At 59.6% G+C, this 21,708-nt stretch overlaps 16 protein-coding genes across 16 annotated transcripts in view; 9 read left to right on the top strand and 7 right to left on the bottom strand.

Annotated features, from left to right (window-relative positions):
- SPRG_21060 (hypothetical protein) overlaps positions 1–992 on the bottom strand; it is a gene marked incomplete at both ends in the record, with an annotated part of 2,725 nt that extends 1,733 nt beyond the window's left edge. The window contains 3 exons of the mRNA XM_012350943.1: positions 156–722; positions 773–875; positions 919–992. Coding sequence (XP_012206333.1) covers positions 156–722; positions 773–875; positions 919–992 — 744 coding nt within the window. The remainder of the gene's footprint in view (positions 1–155; positions 723–772; positions 876–918) is intronic.
- A 2,137-nt stretch (positions 993–3,129) lies between these two features.
- SPRG_22287 (hypothetical protein) lies at positions 3,130–3,795 on the bottom strand (the record flags this gene model as incomplete). The annotated part of the gene is made up of 2 exons (XM_012350945.1): positions 3,130–3,200; positions 3,279–3,795. 2 exons carry the CDS (start codon positions 3,793–3,795, stop codon positions 3,130–3,132), a joined length of 588 nt encoding a protein of 195 aa, XP_012206335.1.
- A 773-nt stretch (positions 3,796–4,568) lies between these two features.
- On the bottom strand, positions 4,569–5,273 carry SPRG_22286 (hypothetical protein; the record flags this gene model as incomplete). The annotated part of the gene is made up of 1 exon (XM_012350944.1): positions 4,569–5,273. One exon carries the CDS (start codon positions 5,271–5,273, stop codon positions 4,569–4,571), a length of 705 nt encoding a protein of 234 aa, XP_012206334.1.
- A 611-nt stretch (positions 5,274–5,884) lies between these two features.
- Positions 5,885–6,312, top strand: SPRG_11844 (hypothetical protein). The gene is made up of 3 exons (XM_012350898.1): positions 5,885–6,014; positions 6,056–6,148; positions 6,199–6,312. Exons 1-3 carry the CDS (start codon positions 5,927–5,929, stop codon positions 6,252–6,254), a joined length of 237 nt encoding a protein of 78 aa, XP_012206288.1. The 5' UTR covers positions 5,885–5,926; the 3' UTR covers positions 6,255–6,312.
- Positions 6,313–6,584: 272 nt separating this feature from the next.
- Positions 6,585–7,167, bottom strand: SPRG_11843 (hypothetical protein). The gene is made up of 4 exons (XM_012350897.1): positions 7,114–7,167; positions 6,891–7,070; positions 6,768–6,840; positions 6,585–6,721 (listed from the first exon to the last, which is right to left on the bottom strand). The coding sequence occupies exons 1-4, from the start codon at positions 7,150–7,152 to the stop codon at positions 6,612–6,614; spliced, it is 402 nt and encodes a 133-aa protein (XP_012206287.1). The 5' UTR covers positions 7,153–7,167; the 3' UTR covers positions 6,585–6,611.
- A 321-nt stretch (positions 7,168–7,488) lies between these two features.
- Positions 7,489–8,173, top strand: SPRG_11842 (hypothetical protein). Its single transcript, XM_012350896.1, has 4 exons — positions 7,489–7,673; positions 7,716–7,811; positions 7,854–7,932; positions 7,978–8,173. Exons 1-4 carry the CDS (start codon positions 7,599–7,601, stop codon positions 8,073–8,075), a joined length of 348 nt encoding a protein of 115 aa, XP_012206286.1. The 5' UTR covers positions 7,489–7,598; the 3' UTR covers positions 8,076–8,173.
- A 238-nt stretch (positions 8,174–8,411) lies between these two features.
- Positions 8,412–9,380, top strand: SPRG_11841 (hypothetical protein; the record flags this gene model as incomplete). Its single annotated transcript, XM_012350895.1, has 5 exons — positions 8,412–8,638; positions 8,679–8,868; positions 8,913–9,099; positions 9,146–9,337; positions 9,361–9,380. 5 exons carry the CDS (start codon positions 8,412–8,414, stop codon positions 9,378–9,380), a joined length of 816 nt encoding a protein of 271 aa, XP_012206285.1.
- Positions 9,381–9,443: 63 nt separating this feature from the next.
- Positions 9,444–10,192, bottom strand: SPRG_11840 (hypothetical protein). Its single transcript, XM_012350894.1, has 2 exons — positions 9,832–10,192; positions 9,444–9,769 (listed from the first exon to the last, which is right to left on the bottom strand). Exons 1-2 carry the CDS (start codon positions 10,150–10,152, stop codon positions 9,473–9,475), a joined length of 618 nt encoding a protein of 205 aa, XP_012206284.1. The 5' UTR covers positions 10,153–10,192; the 3' UTR covers positions 9,444–9,472.
- Positions 10,193–10,877: 685 nt separating this feature from the next.
- On the top strand, positions 10,878–13,088 carry SPRG_11839 (CMGC/CDK protein kinase; the record flags this gene model as incomplete). Its single annotated transcript, XM_012350893.1, has 6 exons — positions 10,878–11,637; positions 11,920–12,182; positions 12,236–12,336; positions 12,381–12,653; positions 12,708–12,886; positions 12,936–13,088. The coding sequence occupies 5 exons, from the start codon at positions 10,878–10,880 to the stop codon at positions 12,721–12,723; spliced, it is 1,413 nt and encodes a 470-aa protein (XP_012206283.1). The 3' UTR covers positions 12,724–12,886; positions 12,936–13,088.
- Positions 13,089–13,783: 695 nt separating this feature from the next.
- SPRG_11838 (hypothetical protein) lies at positions 13,784–15,504 on the top strand. Its single transcript, XM_012350892.1, has 6 exons — positions 13,784–13,893; positions 13,934–14,617; positions 14,663–14,822; positions 14,875–15,006; positions 15,049–15,133; positions 15,180–15,504. Exons 1-6 carry the CDS (start codon positions 13,821–13,823, stop codon positions 15,498–15,500), a joined length of 1,455 nt encoding a protein of 484 aa, XP_012206282.1. The 5' UTR covers positions 13,784–13,820; the 3' UTR covers positions 15,501–15,504.
- Positions 15,505–15,952: 448 nt separating this feature from the next.
- SPRG_11837 (hypothetical protein) lies at positions 15,953–16,516 on the top strand (the record flags this gene model as incomplete). Its single annotated transcript, XM_012350891.1, has 1 exon — positions 15,953–16,516. A coding segment is annotated over one exon (500 nt), but the record flags the coding sequence as incomplete, so codon positions are not given.
- A 4-nt stretch (positions 16,517–16,520) lies between these two features.
- Positions 16,521–16,765, bottom strand: SPRG_11836 (hypothetical protein; the record flags this gene model as incomplete). Its single annotated transcript, XM_012350890.1, has 2 exons — positions 16,521–16,529; positions 16,577–16,765. The coding sequence occupies 2 exons, from the start codon at positions 16,763–16,765 to the stop codon at positions 16,521–16,523; spliced, it is 198 nt and encodes a 65-aa protein (XP_012206280.1).
- Positions 16,766–16,888: 123 nt separating this feature from the next.
- On the top strand, positions 16,889–17,658 carry SPRG_11835 (hypothetical protein). The gene is made up of 2 exons (XM_012350889.1): positions 16,889–17,451; positions 17,502–17,658. The coding sequence occupies exons 1-2, from the start codon at positions 17,025–17,027 to the stop codon at positions 17,600–17,602; spliced, it is 528 nt and encodes a 175-aa protein (XP_012206279.1). The 5' UTR covers positions 16,889–17,024; the 3' UTR covers positions 17,603–17,658.
- Positions 17,623–18,087, bottom strand: SPRG_11834 (50S ribosomal protein L17). The gene has a single exon (XM_012350888.1). It carries the CDS (start codon positions 18,080–18,082, stop codon positions 17,666–17,668), a length of 417 nt encoding a protein of 138 aa, XP_012206278.1. The 5' UTR covers positions 18,083–18,087; the 3' UTR covers positions 17,623–17,665.
- Positions 18,088–18,388: 301 nt separating this feature from the next.
- SPRG_11833 (hypothetical protein) lies at positions 18,389–19,142 on the top strand. Its single transcript, XM_012350887.1, has one exon. It carries the CDS (start codon positions 18,436–18,438, stop codon positions 19,102–19,104), a length of 669 nt encoding a protein of 222 aa, XP_012206277.1. The 5' UTR covers positions 18,389–18,435; the 3' UTR covers positions 19,105–19,142.
- A 500-nt stretch (positions 19,143–19,642) lies between these two features.
- On the top strand, positions 19,643–21,595 carry SPRG_11832 (TKL protein kinase; the record flags this gene model as incomplete). Its single annotated transcript, XM_012350886.1, has 1 exon — positions 19,643–21,595. The coding sequence occupies one exon, from the start codon at positions 19,643–19,645 to the stop codon at positions 21,557–21,559; it is 1,917 nt and encodes a 638-aa protein (XP_012206276.1). The 3' UTR covers positions 21,560–21,595.
- Positions 21,596–21,708: the final 113 nt, after the last annotated feature.

The raw sequence follows: 21,708 nt of genomic DNA, 5'->3' as shown, positions 1-21,708 counted from the left end.
CGCGTGTCGGGCGGTGTGTTTTGTTGGATGTGCGTCGTCGTGATCTGCTGCTGCTGCAACAGTTGCGTCTGCCGCAGTCGCTGCATCTCGTTGTGCTGCGCCGTCGCCATGGTCTGCTTCTGCTGCTGGAACTGCTGCTGGAGCGCAATGAGCACCGTCGGCTGCTGCTGGAGCGCGCCGGCGGCGAGGCCCGCGGCCGTGGTCGCTGCGTTCGCTGCCGGGGTCGCGGCCAGGTTGTTTTGGGCCGCGGTCGACGCTGCCGCCGCCGCCGCCGCCTGTTGCGCGGCTTGCAGGTTCATGAGGTTGATGCGGTTTTGCTGGGCTTGGGCGGCTTGTTGCGCGGCTTGTTGGGCGGCCGCCTGTTGCTGCGCCTGCTTTTGCGCCGCGGCTTGCTGCGCTTGCTGTTGCGCGGCCTGTTGGGCGGCCTGCTGTTGCGCGGCTTGCTGGGCTTGCTGTGCTTGCTCTTGCTGCTGCTGTTTCAAGAGCGCTTGCTGCTGCAAGAGCAGTTGCTGCGTGTACTGGATCGCGGCCGCGGTCGTCGTCACGTTCGGGTTGGCCATGCCAGCGGCCTGGGGCATGGTCTGCGCGCCAAAACCCGCGGGCATCTGGCTCGCGGCGACGACCGGGGCCGCCGGGGCAGGCGCGGCCGCCGGCGCATCCGCCGTCTGCGACTTCTTCTTGAGGCTTGCAATCTTCTTCTGGAGCTTGGTCAGGTACGTTGTCTAGGCGCGTTGCATGATGAGGGTGCATGCCAAGAAGCGGCGCGCCATACCTTGTCTTCCGACTGCGTCCAGAGCATGAGCTCAAACTTGGCCGCGGAGCGCCAGACCTTCTGCTTGTCGTTCTCGCCCGAGATGCGCAGGAGCTCGTGGTACCTAGAGACGCATGAGCCTCATGGCTGCCATGCCGGGCGCCTACATCTCCGTGATCATCGTCTTGCGCATCTCTTCCGAGATCTCGAGGCGCCAGGCAGCGGTCGCCGGCGTCGCCATCCTGCCGCTTGCGCTCGGCACAGAAAAAGAGAGAGTGCGGACCACACTGAATTACAGGGGTTTCGTCCGGTTGACATCCGGTACATGCGGCACATGCCATATTTAAGTTGATCGCGTTAAAGCTAGTTTAACGCAGCAGGCCGCAGCCCCACACCGCGTCACCTGCCTGGCTGTCGCGTGCTGGCAGTCGACACACGGCCTCACAGGCCTTCGTCTTCGACTGCGTGCGCAAGACCGCAGCAGCGCACGAAGGGCGGGACCTGCCAACGCTCCTGCCGGGCCACTTGAAACAAAGTTGATAATGCGTTTAAACAACAGAATGATGGTGCTTTTGTGGCGTTCAATCAAGCGGAGCGCGTTTTTTACGCGCCAAACGCCCTCAGTCGAGATGTCTAAAGTCGAGGTTATAAATCAACATTCACCGTGCCATGTAGAAGGTCCCGCGCAGACGAGTTGACGGGCACGGCGTTGAGCCCACAGTGCTAGCATCGACCAGGTTGTACATACCAACTGGAGAGGAAGCCAAAGAGTCATCGGCCCCATCGGCATTCTTGGCTATGCCAATAGAGCGTCCTCCAATGCAGTTCATGTCGTATGCATGCAGCCTCCACATGATCGTGCAGATCAGCATTATGCTTGTAGCATCATCCACCGTGTCGGCCAGAGAAGGAACCCTTGTGGCAACATACTACGCTTGATCTTTGACGAAGTCGCCAATCCAAGGCAACGAAAAGCTCTACGCTCTACTACAGTACCGTGGCGTTGCGCCTGTGATGGATGTCTCACAATGAGCTGAGGACGGCTCCAGAGATCATCTATGTCTGTGGCGACGACGCAACATTGGCTGCGAGGTTTTCCCACGCGCGTTTATCATCTTTGTGGTCATCTATCCTTCCTACATCTGAAGTTGGAATACAAGGAAGAAAGGTCTCAATAGAAATAGATTGAACTATGGAACTTATAGCCAAGCATCAAAGCGCTTCATAACGAAGAGCATGAGAATAGACCAGACAAACCACACTATGCTCCCAGCGAGCCACAGGCCGAAGCTGAGCGACGTCCAATCGCCGGCATCGAAATACATCAAGGCACCGGTGATTGCGAGCACGACGGGAACCATCCCGGTACCCAGAAGCAGCCAGCCCATGTTCAAATTGAACGACCAGACGCGGCAGAGGACAAGGACGGCGGCCGCGTCAACGCCAGCCTCGATCGTCACCGTGTTGTTGGCACCAACAGTGGCGACGACACGGGCCTCTTGGGTCGGCGTCGAGAGCGTGATCACAGGACGCAGAGAGAATCCAGAGGCCGACAGCTCGAGCTCCGACCCGCGGTCGTCAAATACCCAAGTGTACGCAGAGCGCATGGAGCACACGCTGGAGGAGGTCGTGATGGTACCGGGAACCTGCAAGTACGGGCTCGCCACGGCGTACGTGTCGTCATTGCTGCAGAGAGAGGCCTTGCGCGAGAGGGTGGCCACAACAGCACCGCTGGCGTCGCAGAGCTGCTTCTTGGCGTACACGAGCGACTGGTTGGGCGCATTGGGCGCGTAGCTCCACGTCGCCTTGGTCGTCGTGAGGAAGCGGGCGTCGAGGATCGAGACCGGGGCCGACGGCGCGGTCGCAATGTGGAGTTTGTAGTCCATGGCAAAAGTGAAAATGAAATGGAATCCAATACGCACGTTATCAGGTTGTGGACATGGTGTCCGTTGGACTCGCACGAACTTGATCAATGAAGATGCGCCTACGGAGCTTGCAGTTGGAGCGTGCATGTCTCCCAGACTGTCTCTCAGAATGGCCTCCGAGCTCCAGGAACCATGTTCAGAGCCTGTTCTGTGTGATTAGAAGTGTCCCCATCGTAACGCTGGAGTGGAGCTTTGCCCAACCACAATCTCGCATGTGGACTTTGCCTCCGCTAGCCGACGACACCGGATCGTCTGCAGTGCGCCACATCGTCTTGGGCCCGTGTTTCTATCGCTGCTGCGTGCCGTTGTGAGAATGTCCATCGTCGCGTGTGTAGCATCGTGCCCAGTCCTTTTTAGTGTCGAGAGGATGCGGCTCAGTCTTTTCTGTACCCTCAAAGAAGAAAAGAGGTCTCACACTCATTGTAGCAATAATATTCAATAGGTCAAGGCAGCTTAGAGCCAAGCATCAAAGCGCTTCATAAGGAAGAGCAGGAGAAAAGTCCAGGCAAACCACGCAATGCCCGCTGCGAGCCACAGACCAGCGTTGAAGGAGAACGTCCAGGAAGCGACAAGCGTGAGCACAACGGGTACCATCTCGGTACCTACAAGCAGCCAGCCCAGGTTCAAATTGAACGACCAGACGCGGCACAGGACAAGGACGGCGGCCGCGTCAACGCCAGCCTCGATCGTCACCGTGTTGTTGGCACCGACAGTGGCGACGACGCGGGTCACTTGGGTCGGCGTCGAGAGCGTGATCACAGGACGCAGCGAGAAGCCAGAGGCCGACAGCTCGAGCTCCGACCCGCGGTCGTCAAATACCCAAGTGTACGCAGAGCGCATGGAGCACACGCTGGAGGAGGTCGTGATGGTACCGGGAACCTGCAAGTACGGGCTCGCCACGGCGTACGTGTCGTCATTGCTGCAGAGAGAGGCCTTGCGCGAGAGGGTGGCCACAGCAGCACCGCTGGCGTCGCAGAGCTGCTTCTTGGCGTACACGAGCGACTGGTTGGGCGCTTTGGACGCGTAGCTCCACGTCGCCTTGGTCGTCGTGAGGAAGCGGGCGTCGAGGATCGAGACCGGGGCCGACGGCACGGTCGCTATGTGTAAACTGTAGTGCATTACCAAAATCAAAATGAAAAGTTCATTTTGACTTGAGAAATAATTTTTATTGTGGCCAGCCACTCTTAATCATTACACGGGCCGAGGCCAAAAGACGCAGCTTGCTGAAAGAAACGGACCTCTCCATTAAGGTCCGACCCTAAGGACGAGCTGTGTTCAGCTCCTGCGCCAGAAGCACAAGAGACTGCGAAGAAGCAGCCCGCCGAAGCCCGCCGCTCGAAGAACAGCGCCAAAAAACGCAAGGGCGAGTCTTCATCCCAACAATCCATACATCGTGACAATGAATGAAATATAAGTTCTTACTGTGAAGACAGGAATCTTTCCATGGGTATCCCTAACCCCACGTCTCTTCGACGACAAATTTGCGCAGGAAGCACGACATTTCTGTCGATAAGAACTAAAACGTTACCGGCCGATTCCCCTTTAAATTCTAGAATAGACTCCATCTGCGCTCAAAACCCGCCTCCAATATCGATCCGATGCCTTTGGATTTTCAAATGGAATACTAGTACACGTTATCAGGATGTGCACTGTACAGTATCGCTGCTGGTTGTGGGAATGTCCATCTATGCATGTGTCAAAGCGACTTGTACTCGAGCTACGAGGTATTGACGAGAGCTAATAGTGACGAGTTGGTCAAGCCCGTCAGCTCCTTGAGGTGCATCCAGTGCAGTCATTTTCAGTGCAATGTACACATCTGTGTTCACGGCACGCCTGGAAGAGAAGAGCGATCAACGAGTAGTAGGCATTAGAAATAGATAGAGCTATGGAACTTAGAGCCAATCGTCAAAGCGCTTCATAACGAAGAGCGTGAAGAAAGCCCAGACAAACCACGCAATGCTCGCAGCGGCCCACAGTGCGGCTCTGGTCGAGGCGCCGTTGTTGAAATTGTACATCGAGGAGTTTTCGTGGAGCGTCATGCAAAAAGCGATCGTCGAGAGCGTGAAGGGAACCATCTCGGTACCCAGAAGCAGCCAGCCCATGTTCAAATTGAACGACCAGACGCGGCAGAGGACAATGACGGCGGCCGCGTCAACACCAGCCTCGATCGTCACCGTGTTGTTGGCACCGACAGTGGCGACGACACGGGCCTCTTGGGTCGGCGTCGAGAGCGTGATCACAGGACGCAGTGAGAACCCAGAGGCCGACAGCTCGAGCTCCGACCCGCGGTTGTCAATGACCCAAGTGTACGCCGTGCGACCGGGGCAGTAATTGACCGAGGTCGTGATGGTACCGGGGACCTGCAAGTACGGGCTCGCCACGGCGTACGTGTCGTAGGCGCAGTAAAAGGCCTTGCGCGAGAGGGTGGCCACAACAGCACCGCTGGCGTCGCAGAGCTGCTTCTTGGCGTACACGAGCGACTGGTTGGGCGCATTGGGCGCGTAGCTCCACGTCGCCTTGGTCGTCGTGACGAAGCGGGCGTCGAGGATCGAGACCGGGGCCGACGGCACGGTCGCAATGTGGAGTTTGTAGTCCATGGCAAAAGTAAAAATGAAATGGAATCCAATAAGGGCACGCACGTTATCAGGTTGTGGACATGGTGTCATGGTGTCCGTTGGACTCGCACGAACTTGATCAATGAAGATGCGCCTACGGAGCTTGCAGTTGAAGCGTGCATGTCTCCCAGACTGTCTCTCAGAATGGCCTCCGAGCTCCAGGAACCATGTTCAGAGCCTGTTCTGTGTGATTAGAAGTGTCCTAGTCCATCGTAATGGAGTGGAGCTTTGCCCAACCACAATCTCGCATGTGGACTTTGGCTCCGCTAGCCGACGACACCGGATCGTTTGCAGTGAGCTGCATCGTCTTGGGCCCGTGTTTCTATCGCTGCTGCGTGCCGTTGTGAGAATGTCCATCTGTGCATTTGCCGCGTCGACTTGGTCAGCTCTACCAGGGTCTGTTGGCTCCTCGTGGTGTGCGTGGCATCAAGCGCTGGCGCCAGCATCGTGCCCAGTCATTGTAAGTGCCAAGAGCACAAGCAATGGACACTTCTGTCAATTCCAGATGCAAGGGCAATAGCTCGGCGATGGCGCAGAGTTGGCGCGTTGGTCCATGCTGTTGTCGCCAAAATTATTTGTATTTAAATGAATTAAAATATTTTGCCTCTTTTCCAGCGGACGGTCGGTCGAGCAGCATGGGGTACATCTGGAAGCTCATCATGTCCAGCCTCCTCTCGGTGAACGCGCTCGCGATCCTCCATGAGAAGCGCTTCCTCCGGCGCTGTACGTACATGCATATTCGCCTTCGCTCATGCGGCGTGTAGATGGCTACGACCAGCTCGAAGCCTCGAGCGGCGGCAGCCCGTCCATGAAGAACCAGGTCGTCGGCTTCCTCGTCGCCGTGCAGTACCTCCGCAGTACGTCGCCATCGCACTCTACGGACTGGCGCTCATTATGTTGTGCGTAGTGCCCCTTGTCGTCATCAACATCGTCGCCATCTTCCTCGAACTGCTCATGGGCTAGGCCCGATGCTTAGACTCTCGATGATGATGATCAATGTAACCCTCCTGCATGTATTCGCTCGTTCACGACAAGGTATGCAACGCGGCTAGTAAAGGTGCAGCCAAGGCCCGTCCAGCCGATGCGAAGCGCCTGCTGCGGTCGACGAGCGAACCTTGGAGCACCATGCTCCCTTCGTCTCCGCGCCTGGCTTGCCGCCATGGTATCGCACGTCGTGGGTGTAGCAACGAGCGCCAGGATTGGGCTGGAGGCTCGTTCGTGTTGCCCGACGGCTGCGTTGCTTCCTATGGACAGGCTCTCGTCCATGGCAATCGCCTGCGAGCAGAGAGAGAGCGCAGATGGGATAGCGTGTACTGCAGATTAAGATGGATTCGAGGTGTCGTAGGACGGGATGTTTTCAAAGGCGTAGCCTCGCCAGCCTCGGTACGCGCCGTAGAGCTGCACGGTCGCGTACGCACCGGGCGTCGCCGCTACAGACACGAGGATGAGACGCACAGACCATGCAGAACAGCCTACTCATAAAGCCGAGGAAGAGGTGGCCGAGGCCCTTGCCTTCGGCGGCAAGCACGAGGCCCCAGAGAAGCAGTCCCTGCATCATTGTCATCATCCCGAACCAGTCATGCACGAAGCAGCACATACGACGCCGGCCGTGAGCAGCGTGACGGCGACGATCGTTGTCTTGACGGGCACGCGCGGGTCGAGCTTGACGTCGGGCACCCACCAGAAGCGACTGGCGGCGCGGCTCTCGTAGCCCGTGTTGGCCGTCGACGGCGTCGCGTCATCACGCGCTTCCTGGCCCTTCTCGAGGTCGACCTCTTCCTACGCCAGCGTCGCATGAGCGCGGCTTGTACCCTCGGCGCACCATCGACGTCGACTGCTGCGGCTTGCTGCTGCTGCTCATTGTCACTGGTGTGAAATGACTTCTATTTAAAGCTTGCCGGAAGACGCGATATTTCTCCAGAGCGAGAACGACGCAGTAACTCTCATGCGCTCCTGACCGGACCGATTGCAGACGAGCTGCCATGCCCTGCTTCATGCTCATCATGGAGCACCTCTTCGGTGTTCCGGCCGCCTCGATGGGACCGTCGAGGAGTCGACGGGTCAAACTCCTCGCGTCCGCTTGTACCTCGAGGCGACAAGAGGCCCATGCCCACGCGACATGGACCGCAGCACGCTTGTCACCTTGGCTAGCATGGGCTCGTCCTGCGCCGCCAAGGACCACCAACGATGCGCGTACCCGACGAGGAATTGCCGACGAGGCGGCCTGCCACGTCACGAAAAACCGGTTCGGTCCGGTTCGAACCGCTTGCCAAGGGCCGCTCCCATGTTCGACATTCTCGAAGCACGATGGTGAAGGACGCCAAGAGCCGCGACCGCTTCCAAGGCGTCGCCAACGCCGACGACTGCCGCCCGCTCTCGCCCGTACGCATGCGTTCGTGGCCATGGCTCATGCTAGGCGCGTAGACGTCCAAAGGCGTGTCCCGCTGGCACCTCTCGCGCAACAAGCGGTTCCCGATCCGGACCGGCCTCGCCGCCGTCGTGCTCTTCACGATTGGCTCGGTACGACGCCCAAGGTGATCGTGGCCCACCTAAGAGCGCTAGGTCCTTCTCTACGTGAGCACGCTCTTTGGCCTCGACGGCGAGCGCCGGGGCATGTCGTTTTTTGTGCTCGGCCTCATCAGTACCACGCCCTTCCTCGTCTCTTCACGCTAACATGCTTGCCTAGCATTCATTCCGGGAAGCTACGCGACCACGCAACTCTACGGCGCGTACAAGGGCTGGCCCGGCTACGACTACGCCCAGCTCCCGTCCTACGACGACTAGCCGCCTCCGGTTCAACGTCGTCGATCTGCAGCGTTGCCGCCCGTCGCCACGCACTGTAGCAGCATAACACGCAGCAATATACTCGACACATGCATCCACGCTACGTCCCGAGCTACATGCTGCGAGAGCTGGAGGCTGCAATCTGCGTTGCAAGCGAGAGGCATCCTCTGTCGAGCCTTGTCCTCTTGCAGGACGCTAAGGCTAAGATACGGCTCGACCCGCCAACAGCAGAGAGACTCGGGCTGGCGACGCGGCCTGTCGTCAAGCACGGCTCGCGGCCAGCTTGCACGAAACCGAGTGTTATATTTTCGCTCGACCTATATTTGGGCGACGATGATGATGTCGGGGGACGCTTCCAAGCTGCCGAGCCTCCCGTCGTCGCGCGACTCGTCGGGCTTGTCAGGGCGCAGCAGTCGGTCCACGGACAGCATGCCACTCTCACCACGCTGCTGCAACAACGAGGTCGAGAGCGACGACGAGGCCGACACGCCACTCGGCAACAACGGTGAACTCTACACCGAGATCGAGACCTTCCTCAACAAGCCTTCGCCGAGGCAAGCCGAGTATACGCTGTGCATGCAGGAGGCTCACGATGACTGCTAGTCTGGCGGCCATTGCGCGCGGGTCGCGCTCGAACGAGAACCTCCTCCCGACGCTCAAGCTCGAGCGCTCCAAGCTGCGCACGGAGAAGCCCGAGGCCAAGCGCGTCGAGTCGAAAGCAGCCGCTTCCAAGAAAGCCCAAATCGACCTCAACATGGTGCAGCAGGCCTTTGCCTACGCCAAGAACCTCCAGGTAGACAACATGCTGCCTCGACGGCCTGCACGGACATGCAATAGACCCAGCAGCTCCTGGACGGCGGCGAGGACGGTGACGACCAGCTCCTGAGCGTCATCCAGCAGCAACTCGCTAAGGCCAATATGAGCAAGGCCAACAACACGCTGCGCAGCTCCAAGTCGGCCGAGAAAACGACCAAGGCGCCCAAGAAAAAGCCCATCAAGGCCAAGTCGGCAAGCGCCATCTACAGTACGACGCGACCGCATCCACGGGCCTCATCGTCTCTCTCTGCTAGACAACACCAAGCCGGAGCGGGTCAAGGCAACGGCTGAGTGGGACAACAACAACGGCGAGGCAAAGTCGTCGTCGTCGTCGATGGACCCGCAACTCGTGCAGCAGCTATTGAGCAACTTTGAGAATGGCACGGCGCTGCAGGAGCTGCGGCAGGAGCTCGCGGCGTCCCAAGCCAGTCTCAAGGAGTCGCGCAGTATCCTCCAGTGCGCGGCCAAGAGCTTCTTCTTAAAACATAACGACACGTCGTCCGATGCGAGATGGACACACGGCTACAGTAGACAACGACTCGACTGGATTGAGGCGACGGCTTCGCCGAGTGGCCGCGCGCTTAGTTCTTATCCAACTTCATCAACGGCTCGGACGAGTGCTCGGGCGCCGCGTCCGGGTTGTTGTAGTCAATTTCGTCGTAGATAGTCGCGGGGCGCTTGCGCGCGCGAAGCGGGTGGTTGGGCTGCATGTAGTAGCGCTCCGGCTCGTTGGCCTTGAGCCACTTGTAGTTGTCAATGCCGTAGCCGCGGCTGCGGTACGTCGTCTGGTTGTCCGTGAACGGCTTCGTGGGGCCGACATGGCTCGTGTATGGCGCGTTCGAGACCGTCGAGATAGGCACCTTGGACCAGTTCTCCGGCTACAACAAACAAAAACAACGTCCATGAGCCACGCGAGTTGCCGTTGCATGCAACGACGTACGTTCTGGCCCGCCTCGCCGGGCTTGGCGTCCGAGAGCGAGTGCATCCAGATGTGCCACTCGGGCGGGATCTGGTCGCCGCCAAACTCGTCGTGCGTCTTGACCTTGTACTCGGTCCAGCGCTGCTGGCCATGGAGCTCGGTCGTGTCCTCGTAGTACTTGTTGCCAAACTGGTCTTCGCCGACCTCCTTGCCAAACTTGATGTCACCGGGGTTGTAGAGCTTCCACAAGCACTCCTTCCAGCCGTAGCGCTTGTTCGCCTCGAGGTACTTGTGCACGACCGAGTAGAACGACCGCTTCTGCATGCTCCCGGCTCGGATCATCTTGACGTCCACTCAAATGCTACAGTCACTTGGCCGCCGAACAATTCAGGACCTCTTACAATCCATATTGTATCCATTCTGAGAGGCTAACCTTCACCAACTTCCAAGACATCGCTTGCAAGGACGCGAAGGACTGCATGGCAACCACCGACGTCCGCATCTTCAGCGTCCGGATCGCCATCTAAAAGTCTACGTCGCGATACGAGGACATCGCTCGCAGCTTGGATGCGACGGTGTCTGCGACGACGGCGGAATCGAAGCGAAGTTTCGTCCGAGGACAGAGATATGTGCGCCGAAGGTTACGCCAATATAACGCCCACGACGGTTCAAGCCGTAGGAAGTATCGGTGCTTGGTGGGTACGAAGCTTAGCTGGACGTACATGGAGCGTCGCGCTGTGCTAGTGAGGTGGGAAGTTGCTGCTGCGATGCTTCGCGACGGTTCCGGTAGGCGGAATCAGGTCGATCCGAATTCGGATCGGATGTGCGCGCACGTCCGGTAGGCGTAATCAGGCACGGTATCCTAATTGGGATCTTCCGCAAGCGCACAGGTTTTTATATTGCATACAATTTGTACGTCATAAAATAATGGGTGCGCGATGCACAAAAACACGTGCCCGGGCCTCTCCCAGCCGGTCCTGAAACTGCATAAAGTATCGAAAATGAGAGGTTCGTGGCCCAGCACTGGTCGTGTCAACAAGCGAAATCGCCACCGATAGCGAAGCAGGATGGCGACGTGCGCCGACCCGATGGCCTGCTGCGACCTGGACAAGGATGGCCTCACGGGCCTCGGCTGCGGCGTCAAGACGGCCTTTGTCGCAGCGGCGCAGCTCCCGACGTCGACCAGCGACTGGCGCATGCACGCGTTCCGCTCGACGGGCTGCCGCCGCATGTACGAGCCGATCGCGCTCGTGTACGGCCCGGTCACGGACAACATGCACATCCGCGTCCACGACCAGTGCATGACGTCCGAGGTCTTTGGCAGCCTCCGTTGCGACTGCAAAGAACAGCTCGAGACGGCTAAGGCGTTCATGGTCAGCCAGGGCAGTGGCATGGTCATCTACATGCCCCAAGAAGGCCGCGGCATTGGTCTCGCCAACAAGGTGCACGCGTACAACCTCCAAGACCAAGGCGCTGACACGGTCGACGCGAACCGTGTCCTTGGGTTCGAAGACGACTACCGCAGCTACGAATCCGTTCAGCACATTCTGAACCACTTCCAGCTCTCGTCCGTGCGACTATTGACCAACAACCCGCGCAAGATCGACCTCCTCACCAAGCTTGGCATCACAGTCTCGGAGCGCGTTCCAATTGTCATCCCAGGCCAGAAGCACAACCAGGCGTACCTCGACGCCAAGGCGCAGCGCATGGACCATCTCATTCCGCAAGACTCTTCTCCGTCGGTCCCGACGCCGTCCTCTGTCCCGCTGCCCATCGTCGCAGCGGTGGCAGGGCTCGTCAGCGTCGGCCTTGCGGCCTGGGCTGCCCGTAGTAGTATTTAATCCCATCATAGAGTCTGTCTGCTCCGTGCCATCTTCGTCACCTACTAGTATATGCTATAACGCCGTCGACGTCTGCGCTGCATCGCTCGCGAGGTGTCGAGTGCGATGCCATTGGGTTAAAAAGCAACCAATGGCCTTGCGTGGCACCCACATATCGACCAATCAAACGCCAGAAGGGGCTAGCGACAGGGCATTTGTATCGTGGGCGGCAACACCATTTTAACCAATCGGCGCGCATATAGTGACTACCTTGAAGTGGGTTGGCCAGATTTCTCGAAAGTAATTTCGTCATTGGCGATGGAGCAGTACCGGAAGGTGAGCAAGATCGGCGAGGGGACGTACGGTGTCGTGTACAAGGCCGTCGACCTCCACAGCAATGCGACCGTCGCGCTCAAGAAGATCCGCCTCGAGAGCGAGGACGAGGGCGTGCCCTCGACGGCCATGCGCGAGATCTCGCTGCTCAAGGAGCTCGTGCACCCCAACGTCGTCCACCTCCACGACGTGATCCACCAAGCCGACAAGCTGTACCTCGTGCGCACCCTCTCAAGCCTCTCATCTCGTCGTCGCTCACATGCACATGCTAGGTCTTTGAGTTTCTCGACCACGATTTGAAAAAGTTCATGGACCTCCAAGGCGGCGCCATGTCGCCGCTCGTGCTCAAGTCGTACGTCTTCCAGATGCTCCGGTACGTCTTCTTCTTCGCGCATGCAATCCAGCGAACTGGCGTAGCGGTATCGCCTTTTGCCACGCCCACCGTGTGCTGCACCGCGATCTCAAGCCGCAGAACCTCCTCCTCGATGCCCACGGGACACTCAAGCTGGCCGACTTTGGCCTCGCGCGCGTTTGGGATTCCCATCCGCAACTACACACACGAAGTGGTGACGCTGTGGTACCGCGCACCCGAGATCCTCCTCGGCGCCTCGCACTACTCGACGCCCGTCGATACGTGGAGCATCGGCTGCATTTTTGCAGAGATGGTCAACCGCAAGCCGCTCTTCCCCGGTACGCCATCCATGTTGCTCACATGATGATGATTCCATGCACATGGGATCGCAGGCGACTCGGAGATTGATGAGCTCTTCCGCATCTTCCGCGTCCTCGGGACACCGGACGAAGGCATGTGGCCGGGCGTGAGCTCGCTGCCCGACTACAAGGTGTCGTTCCCACAGTGGCAGCCCCAGCCCTGGTCCGCGATCGTGCCGGCGCTCGACCCGATTGGCATCGACCTCCTCTCGGTAGCCAAGCTGTGTGCTCGAGGATACTCATATGTCCATGTCCATGTAGCGCATGCTCGTGTACGAGCCGCGGCAGCGCATCTCGGCCAAGCAGGCCATGAGCCACCCATGGTTCAACGACCTGCCGCGACAGCCCGCGACGCCGTACTACTAGCCGTCCTCGCCTTTCTTGTGGAATTTCGACCAATCGAGCAATAGAACGTTGGTTGTGTATTTTTATCCATTGCTCCAGCAAATCTTCAAACGCCACTTGGAGATATTCGCGATGGGCCAAGCGTGCTGCAGCCGACGACGGTCCTTCTTCTACGGCGCCGACCACGACGACGACGCGGACCTAAACGAGGGATGGAAGAAGTGGAGCTCGCTCAACCACAAGGCCACGATGGCGAGGCCGGCCCACTCGTACACGCCGCCATCCTACGAGAGCGTGCGCTCCGCCAGCCCTACCGAGCCTGCGCCCGACGCCACGACACAGAGTGCGCCGTGCTCGTAGCCGTGTATCTCCTCAATAGTATATAACACAGACTCTCTAGACCGATTGCACTTGGCACCCACGACGCCGAGCGTGCGTGGGGTAGCACTTGGCCCTTGGGATCGCAGCATCGCCGCCAAGTCTCTAGCTAGCATTGCATCGCGTCTATTGCTGCGAGACACTGCGAGTCCACGCCTACCCGACGCGGTCATGAAAGGGCAAGCCGATGATGACATGGCTTCGGCATACCACCAAGCGCCATTTGGGTGTATCTAGCCGATAGATCGCAGTAGAATCTTTTTAGCCAATCCGAGCGACGAACGTGAGAATCGAATCGCATTTCTTCGAATCGCAGCGCGGTTTGACTTTCTTTTCATCCAATCACGAACGCTTCTATTTTTAGAGCGCAATGTGTTTCATCGGCAGAGCGGATTTCGGGCGCAACGACGGACCGCGCGACGCATGATGGCCGACGCCCATGAGCTCCTCGAGATGGAGACCTTCGACGCCATCGAGGACAAGGACAGCTCCAAAGGTACAGGCCATGACCGTACATACACTCCATAAGTGGCTAGATGTGGAGATGCTGGACCCCGTCTTGATGGCCGACTCGGAGACGTTGTGCCAGACCATTAGCCAGATATGCGCGCTCGAAGAGCAACAACAGCCTCACGGGAAGTGTGGCGACGCCATCTCGTTTCTGGACGAATGGATGGAAGACGAGATCCGGCCGCCGGAAACCTTGGTCATCAAGGTCGAAGTGACGCCCGACACGGACAGCCGACGCAGCAGTACCAACAGCGCTGTCGAGCAAGCGCTCTACTGCGACGACGATGACGGCAACGAGATGATGATGGACGACAAGTGGGTCTCAGTGAAAGAGGAGCCGCTGCCCGTGCCCGTCGAGATCAACAACCCGACGCTGCTGCCATCGCCGCAGCCCGAGATTGATGACTCGGACTTGCCGGCGATGCTCGACATGTTTAGCGCTCTCTACTCGGACGCCACCGCACCAGTCGCCATCGACGAGCCCAAGCCGACACTGAGTATCCACATTCCGGGCCCGGCAGCGATGCCACCGGCCGTGACATACCAAGGCAGCCGCATTCTAGCGCCGCAGAGCACGCCAAACGTGCCATTGCCGTCGTACTTCAACACACCGTGCTGCGACAAGTCCAAGCCGCCGCCTGGCTACAGCAACTACAACTCGGGTGTGTCGCCGTATCCCATGCACGCCGTCATATCCCCGACATACCCAGGTAGTACTATCAACGAGCCAGCTAGCATGGAGCTCCCAATTGAAGCTGTAGGAACGCTGGCCGCACGCACGATTGTTCGATCGAGGACACCGAAAGCGCTGCCTCGCATGTCCATGTCGCCCGACGTGGCCGAGCAAAAACTCAACCGCATCTTCTTTCAGTACTCGGATCCGCTCACCAAGACGATGCTGCTCGCCCAGCTCTTGTATAGTACAATGGATACATCCGATCAATAATGCCCTTCATAATGGCACTAGAGTGCTCTTGAAGCGACACCGTATCAAGGAAGACGCGCCGCTAAATCTGCTCACGCTCTTCCCACCCAACGACATCAACGCGCAGCCCTTTCCGTACTCGCTCTTTGGTGCTGGCAGCCAGCAGCCCCTCACGTACGCTCTTGTGTTTTCCACGTCGCCGCCACGTTCGTGTAGGTTGGAGGGCTTTCAGAACGCCTTCCAGATCTGCAATCGGTGTACCGAGATCAAGCGCAAGCAGCATAGCACCAACGACGCGCGGGTACTTCGAACACTACGGCGGCAATGAGACGGAAGCGCCTATGTAGGAGCTGCAAGAAGACGTGGCGCCAGTCATTGTCCGCGTCGTTCCGAGCATCTACGAAGGACCCAAGATCAAGAGCTGCGACCATTTTCAGTGGACGTGGTGCGAAGGGTTCGAGAAAACCAAAACGAAAAGTGCAACGGAACCAACCGCCACGACAAGTGCCCCAAGTACCTCGCCAACTGCACGCTGTGGAAGCACCGGCTACCGCCCAAGAACCGAAAGGCGTCCAAAGACAACGACACGCAGTGCTGCGACACGATGGACTCGCCCGCCAAGAAACTTAAGTTCTTCACCTAGTCCATTGTTTGTTCTGGTTTACTGACCTCTTTTGACAATGAGTTTACCCCACGATCCTGGGCACAACGACGTGTGTACCAACGCTGGTGGTCCTGCACGATACCCTCTTGCGCTGTATACGAGGCAGCGATGTAGTCGGGACGTGAGTCCGGGATGGCTCGAGTCGGGGCGGTGTCGGGGCCGGAGGAACAGCGTAAGAGCGTGTCGCTGCCCATATGCGTCCCGTCCCGTCGTGGTACTCGTGACGCGCGTCAAAATGCCCTTCTGTCTCAGTGACGTGGCGCGCTGAGGCGTCTCGATCGCTTCCGCGGCCGTGCGCCCATCGCCAGCCTTTCCAGACAATGTGCAGACTGCTCGTACGCCCACACGCGACGTGCTAAGGGTCGCTTTGTGCCCATGGCGCCGTGCGACAGTGTAGAAAGGCTTCAGTTTCACGTGCGATCTGTTTCGGGTTCATACAAACTTCAAGTGCCCTCTCTATGATCTCCCACAAATCTTTTTTGACCTTTCGCGAGACGAGCATGGGCGCGCGGTGCTGCTGCTGCGCCAAGAACCAAGTGGACGCGAGCGACCTGAAGGAGAAGCTCCTCGAGAAGGATGCGCGCGCGACGTTCGACTCGAACGACGACCGAAAGGCCGCAGCGCTTCCGTCGCCGTCGTCGATCTCGGGCTCGAGCTACACGAGCAAGAACGAGCGCCTCCTCGTGACCCAAGCCCAGACGTACCGCGACGATGACGACGACCCGTTCGGCTCGGCGAGAGACTTTGTCGACGAGCGCGAGCTCTCGCGCAGCAGTAGCAGCCGCGACTACGACGACCAGCGCGCGTATGGCTCGGTGAGCAGCTTGAACGGGACGACGCCACGCAGCGCCGAGCGATCGCCGGGCCGCGACTCGTACGCTGACAGCAGTGACCGCAGCGCGTACTCGTCGCAGGTGTTTGACGCGCCGCCGACGCAAAGCGGCTGGAACATCTAGACTTCAAATCTCATAACCATCAAGAGTTTCCGTGTGCTTTCTTATGAACGTGTCTACATCAAATAATACTACTGGTACTGTAAGCGTCGCGGTCTCAGAGCTCCCACGCGGCCTCGGCTGGCACCTGGCCCACATAGCGCGGCGGCGTGTACGATTGATCTTCCGCAAGCATCGCCGCCGTGTACCCGCTGACGTGGTGCTTCTTCCAGCTGTCATCTTCGACTTGGGGCAGCAGGATGCCCTTCGCGTCGTACGGCGTCGCCAGCGCGTCCGTCCTCGGGCCGCAGCTGCAGCAGCCCATGGTCTGCCCCATGGATGGTGGTTGATGCGGTATTCTGACCTTTCTGGCTCGGCTGCAATCTTCCGGATACGTATCCGGAATGCAAGGGCCCACGATTGGTGCATAATGTTTGGATTTCAACCAATCCAGACACGGCAGCTTCATTTGCCAAGATGAGCGACGATGGCAACAGGCAGACGCGCCTGCTGGAGGCCGACGACGAGGAGGAGGTCGAGGTCCCCGGCCGGTCATCTTCCAGTGCAAGACGTGTCGGTCCATCATCGGCGACTCGATGAGCTTCGTGCAGAGCAACGTGGACACGCGGACCGTCACGCTGGCCTTCGTGCTCCACACGCACCGCAGCAAGACGCCGCTGACCGCCAGCGCTGGCTTTGACAAGGGAAACACGTACTACGAGGTGCTCTGCTCACAATGTCAGACGATCCTCGGCAAGTCGTACATTGCGACGACGCCCGAGCTCGACGAGCTACGAAACCTCTTTACGCTCGACACGGACGCGCTCTCGAGCTACCAGGTCGGGACGCAGCAGCCGATGAACGACTGGGCGCTTGACGGCGCGACCAAGGTCCTCGAGTACGAGAAGAACGTACAGATGATCGAGCAGCTCCACGGCGACATGGGCAAGGTGCAGAATCTCCTCTTGGTCATTGACGAGCGCCTCTGTGACACGGAGCGCCAGCTCGAAACGTTCAAGCGAGGTAGGCCGCGGTCGCATGCGGATCATCGTTGCTGACGCCTTTGACACTAGGCGCCAAGCGGCCACCGACCAACGGCGATAGCGCAGTAAGCGGCGGGGGCAGCAATCGGAGCAGCCCGGGCGTGACGACGCCGGCCAAGCGCGCCAAGTAGGATGCAGCAAAGTGCGTACACGCTGTTCAGTAAGTGTGTCTACCTTATTCCATTCATACAAATCTACTCTTCTTGCTTCTTGGCGAGGTGGGCGGTACCCGGCTTGGCGCGGCGAAGCTCACCCGGGCGGTCAATGTACTCGATGACGGCCATCTCGGCGTTGTCGCCGTACCGGAAGTCGGCCTTGACGATGCGCGTGTAGCCACCGGCGCGGTCCATGTAGCGCGGGCCGAGCGTGTCGAAGAGCTTGTCGAACTCGGTCTTGGTGCGGACGATGCCCTGCGCCTGGCGGCGGGCGCAAATGTCGTTCTGCTTGGCGAGCGTCACGACCTGCTCCGCGACGCGGCGCAGCTCCTTGGCCTTGGGCAGCGTCGTGCGGATGCGCTCGTGCTCGATGAGCGACGTCACCTGGTTGCGGAGCATGGCCCAGCGGTGCTCGCCATCACGGCCCAAGCGGCGCATCGCGATACGGTGGCGCATCTTCCTCGTCGACTTTGGTTGTGGCAATTTTAATGGTGGGGATCGCAACGTCCGGATAACGAGGGTATCCGGTATTTCGTGCTACACTATTTGAAGGGATGTCGCAAGATAGTGTGACGAACCCGCGTGGCGGTGCACCAAGGCCTCGTCCCTATACTGTCGCCAGGCGTGCGGTTGCTAGCTCCATCCTTGACTCTAGGGCGCAGCTCATCACCCAGCCGAAGACGGACACTCTCCTTCTCCTAGGACTGCGGCACCGCCAACCAGGATTTTTACACTGTCGAAACACTGTCTTCCATGGGAAACCGCCGACGAGAAAGGCCGGTTTTGGAAGCGGTGCTGCATGACCTCGCATGCTCGTGCAGCCGAAGCCGTTGGTCGCGCGTGGCGCAGCGCCGCCAGCCACAGCTCGGCCAAAGAAGGCGCGATCAAGCCTGCCGAGTCTTTCATCGCGCAAGCCAGCAAACCAGAAGAAGAAGACGACGGCCCAAGCGCCATTGTCGCCGACACCGTTGCCCGAAACGGTGCGCGAGATGGCGACGCGGCTCCTCGCTGCACCAGCACAAGGCGGTGACAGCTGCGGCAGCGCTAAGGTGCGCTTCAACCACTACAACAAGCCGTTTCCGATCCACAACGGCGTGTTGCAGTGGAAGGACGTCGATGACGCCTACTGCTTCTCGTTCGTGTACCGCGGTGCGTACATGCGCGAAGTGCAGACGCTCTTCACCAAGGTCGTCATGCGCCGCGATGCGATCGGCGATGTCTTTGTCGGTCTCGTCTGCACCGAGCAGTACGAAGTCGTCGTCGAGGAAGACCCGGTCGCCGGCGTCGGTGCACCAGGGCTGCGCATCAGCGCCACACCGTTCGTGGCGTCGTCGCACGAACTGCCAGTCCGCAGTGGCAACCGCGCAACAAAGCTGCTCACAGACGAGCTGCGCCAGATGGCGCCCGCCGAGCTCGGCTCGGAGAAGGCGCGGGATCTCCTGCAGCGGCGTGACCTCGAAGACGTCTTGTTTGCTTGAGCTAACGGGTCGCAGGGTCAACCACAAACAACGACGAGTTAGTGCTGTGTGTGCTAGTACAGACGAGCTGCTATCGTTGCTGACTCGGTTTGCTCACAAGGCCAGGCGAGGCCCGCGGTCGACGAGCCTGTGCAAAGTGGTGTGACACGCTCGGTCGGTCCGCCACCTTCGAACTTCGAATGCAATGGCGCTCTGAGTTGCGTGCTGGCCGTCGCAGCTCATGGCAGACGTCCACGCCAGACCATCGTCGCGCACGAGTCGCTATCGGCTGCTGCTCGCTGCGCCGTCAATTGCGCTCGAGGCTGAGCGAGCTGCGGGCGGTCTTGTAGGATGTACGTGTCAGCGTAGAAGGCGAGTGTATGACCACCTTAGCAGCTGACGTAGCCACGAGGTGGAGGACGTTGCGAGGTTGTACATCATATTACCAGGTAGGAGAGGAGGCGTACGGTCTGGACTGCGCTTGGGTCGGTCTGAAGTGCGCTTGGGTTTAAGAAGGGGCGGTTCAAGGATCGAAGTTCGAAGTTACTCGCCAACATCTATGTTTCTTGTAATAATTCTTCTGCGAGCGATGACCCAGTGGCTAGAGAGCGCAGACTACGTCGCCCGGTTCCGGTCCCTCGACGAGCGCAAGGTCGATGGCGGCGCCGTGGCCTTCCCGGCGCCGATGCCAGAGACGGTCACGGCGCGGCTCGCGTCGCTGGGTCTGACGTGGGACGTGCTACCAACGCTCGTGCGCCACGCGCTGCTCTGGGACATGGGTCTCGTCGTCGGCAACGTTAGCGGCACCGACGCCTACTTGCAGGTGTACACCAAGTGCGGCATGGGCATGGCCAACATCAGCCTCACGTTTGACGAGTTTACGGCGGCGAACCCGTCGTCGCAGACCGTGCGATCGTGCCCCGCCCTCGTCAACGGCGCCACCGTCTCGCTACTGCGGCAAGAAGCCGCAACAGGCACGTTTCTCGACGACGTCATCAAGTGCGCGATGGACCTCCAGAACCTCCCGGACGGCTTCTCGAGCCTCCTCGCGCAAGACGGCCTTGGCCCGAGCGACGTGCCGCAGCCGCGTGTGTGGCGGCACCAAGACAAGACCGCCGGCTGGACCAAGCTCGCGATCCATACACTACCCTCCAACATGTACCCCGAAGCCGCGTGGAGCACGTGTCCGAGTCGGCCTGGTGCGCGCATCATCCCATGCGAGCCCCGCAACAACCGCCCGGAGAGCCCCAACACGTGTCTGCCGACGCCGTCGGCCGCCATGACATCGTGGCTCACAGCTGTCAAGGCGTCGCTGCCCGCCAAGGACACTACCGGTCTGTCGACGACCAACGTTGTGTTGATCGCGACCATCAGCAGCGTCCTGCTCCTCGCGCTACTTGGCTGCTGCTGCCTGTGGCGACGACGACGACGACACGCTCCGTCGCCGCCAGCATCGCCCAAGTACGAGCCGCCGGCCATGGACGGAAGCACCGATCCGTCGCGCTACATGGAGGCCACGACGCCGCCGTCGCCCGCCCAGCAACCGCCGTCGTTTGCGCGGTCGGAGTCGTCCGTCGACGTGGCGCTCCGGGAGCTGTACCGCGACCCGTCCATCGCATCCAAGCAGCTCGTGTTCAAGGAGCTCGATTGGATCCGCATCCTTGCGGCCGGCGCCTTTGGGGAGGTCTACCTCGGGCAGTACCGCCAGAAGCGCATTGCGATCAAGCGCATCCAGTCGATCCGGATCGAGGTCGATGGCGTCGTCGAGGCGTTCGCTGAGGAGATTCGGCTCATGGCGCACTTCCGACACCCCAACATCGTCGCGTTTCTAGGGTTTGCGTGGGACCTCGAGACGCCCTCGACGCTCTGCGCCGTGACCGAGTTCCTTCATGAGGGCGACCTGAAGGCGTACTTGGTTGCGCACCCGGTGCTGCCGTGGTCGACCAAGATGGTGTTTGCGCTCGACGTTGCGCGCGCGCTGCAGTACCTCCACGAGCTCCTCGAGCCCACGATCATCCACCGGGATCTCAAGAGCAAGAACATCCTCCTCTCGCTGCCGCACGCCAAGCTCTCGGACTTTGGCATCTCGCGCGAGCAGATAAACGATGACACGCTGACAGCCGGCGTCGGCACGGCCTTCTACTCGGCGCCCGAAGTCATGAAGGGCCTCAAGTACACGAAGCAAGCCGACATTTACTCGTTCGGGTGCGTCCTCGCCGAGATGGACACGCACAAAAGCTTGTACCACGAGTGGAAGTTTCCCGCGATCGCGATCTTGAACAAGGTCATGCACGAGCACCTCCGCCCGGCCATGACCCCGACGTGCCCCAGGGCCATTTTGCAGCTGGCGCAGCAGTGCTTCGACGCCGACCCGAGTCAGCGCCCGACCGCGTCCGACATCGCGCGGGACCTCGCCGACCTTGTCGGCAAAGGCCGCATTGAGCGCCACGCGTGGAAGTCGTCCGAGTCGTCCTAGAACCCGCCATAAATATATACCGTATTTATTCCCATATTACTTTGTCTTTGACGGAACCCTACCCCCAATGCACAGAAAACGCTCGAGCGGATATCGCCTTTTTACTCCGTCCTCGGAGAGTACGAGGTGCGATGCGACGGGCCAAATGT

The sequence above is a fragment of the Saprolegnia parasitica genome (genome assembly GCF_000151545.1).
Source record: "Saprolegnia parasitica CBS 223.65 unplaced genomic scaffold supercont2.71, whole genome shotgun sequence".
Taxonomy (NCBI): domain Eukaryota; phylum Oomycota; class Saprolegniomycetes; order Saprolegniales; family Saprolegniaceae; genus Saprolegnia; species Saprolegnia parasitica.
This window is presented reverse-complemented; position numbering and strand designations above follow the sequence as displayed.

What these genes read in the sequence shown, in the direction of transcription:
- SPRG_11844 (XM_012350898.1), top strand. Translation starts at nt 5,927, where the DNA reads ATGGGGTACATCTGGAAGCTCATCATGTCCAGCCTCCTCTCGGTGAAC. An exon ending in GAAGCGCTTCCTCCGGCGCT is followed by an intron (nt 6,015 to 6,055) that starts GTACGTACATGC and finishes TGCGGCGTGTAG; the next exon opens with ATGGCTACGACCAGCTCGAA. An exon ending in CGCCGTGCAGTACCTCCGCA is followed by an intron (nt 6,149 to 6,198) that starts GTACGTCGCCAT and finishes TGTTGTGCGTAG; the next exon opens with TGCCCCTTGTCGTCATCAAC.
- SPRG_11843 (XM_012350897.1), bottom strand. Translation starts at nt 7,152, where the DNA reads ATGAGCAGCAGCAGCAAGCCGCAGCAGTCGACGTCGATG. An exon ending in CGCTGCTCACGGCCGGCGTC is followed by an intron (nt 6,841 to 6,890) that starts GTATGTGCTGCT and finishes ACAATGATGCAG; the next exon opens with GGACTGCTTCTCTGGGGCCT. An exon ending in CCTCTTCCTCGGCTTTATGA is followed by an intron (nt 6,722 to 6,767) that starts GTAGGCTGTTCT and finishes TCGTGTCTGTAG; the next exon opens with CGGCGACGCCCGGTGCGTAC.
- SPRG_11842 (XM_012350896.1), top strand. Translation starts at nt 7,599, where the DNA reads ATGGTGAAGGACGCCAAGAGCCGCGACCGCTTCCAAGGCGTCGCCAAC. An exon ending in ACTGCCGCCCGCTCTCGCCC is followed by an intron (nt 7,674 to 7,715) that starts GTACGCATGCGT and finishes CTAGGCGCGTAG; the next exon opens with ACGTCCAAAGGCGTGTCCCG. An exon ending in TGCTCTTCACGATTGGCTCG is followed by an intron (nt 7,812 to 7,853) that starts GTACGACGCCCA and finishes TAAGAGCGCTAG; the next exon opens with GTCCTTCTCTACGTGAGCAC.
- SPRG_11840 (XM_012350894.1), bottom strand. Translation starts at nt 10,152, where the DNA reads ATGATCCGAGCCGGGAGCATGCAGAAGCGGTCGTTCTACTCGGTCGTG. An exon ending in CCGGCGAGGCGGGCCAGAAC is followed by an intron (nt 9,770 to 9,831) that starts GTACGTCGTTGC and finishes TGTTTGTTGTAG; the next exon opens with CCGGAGAACTGGTCCAAGGT.
- SPRG_11838 (XM_012350892.1), top strand. Translation starts at nt 13,821, where the DNA reads ATGATGGCCGACGCCCATGAGCTCCTCGAGATGGAGACCTTCGACGCC. An exon ending in CATATCCCCGACATACCCAG is followed by an intron (nt 14,618 to 14,662) that starts GTAGTACTATCA and finishes TCCCAATTGAAG; the next exon opens with CTGTAGGAACGCTGGCCGCA. An exon ending in ATGCTGCTCGCCCAGCTCTT is followed by an intron (nt 14,823 to 14,874) that starts GTATAGTACAAT and finishes TAATGGCACTAG; the next exon opens with AGTGCTCTTGAAGCGACACC.
- SPRG_11835 (XM_012350889.1), top strand. Translation starts at nt 17,025, where the DNA reads ATGAGCTTCGTGCAGAGCAACGTGGACACGCGGACCGTCACGCTGGCC. An exon ending in GCTCGAAACGTTCAAGCGAG is followed by an intron (nt 17,452 to 17,501) that starts GTAGGCCGCGGT and finishes CTTTGACACTAG; the next exon opens with GCGCCAAGCGGCCACCGACC.
- SPRG_11834 (XM_012350888.1), bottom strand. Translation starts at nt 18,082, where the DNA reads ATGCGCCACCGTATCGCGATGCGCCGCTTGGGCCGTGATGGCGAGCAC.
- SPRG_11833 (XM_012350887.1), top strand. Translation starts at nt 18,436, where the DNA reads ATGCTCGTGCAGCCGAAGCCGTTGGTCGCGCGTGGCGCAGCGCCGCCA.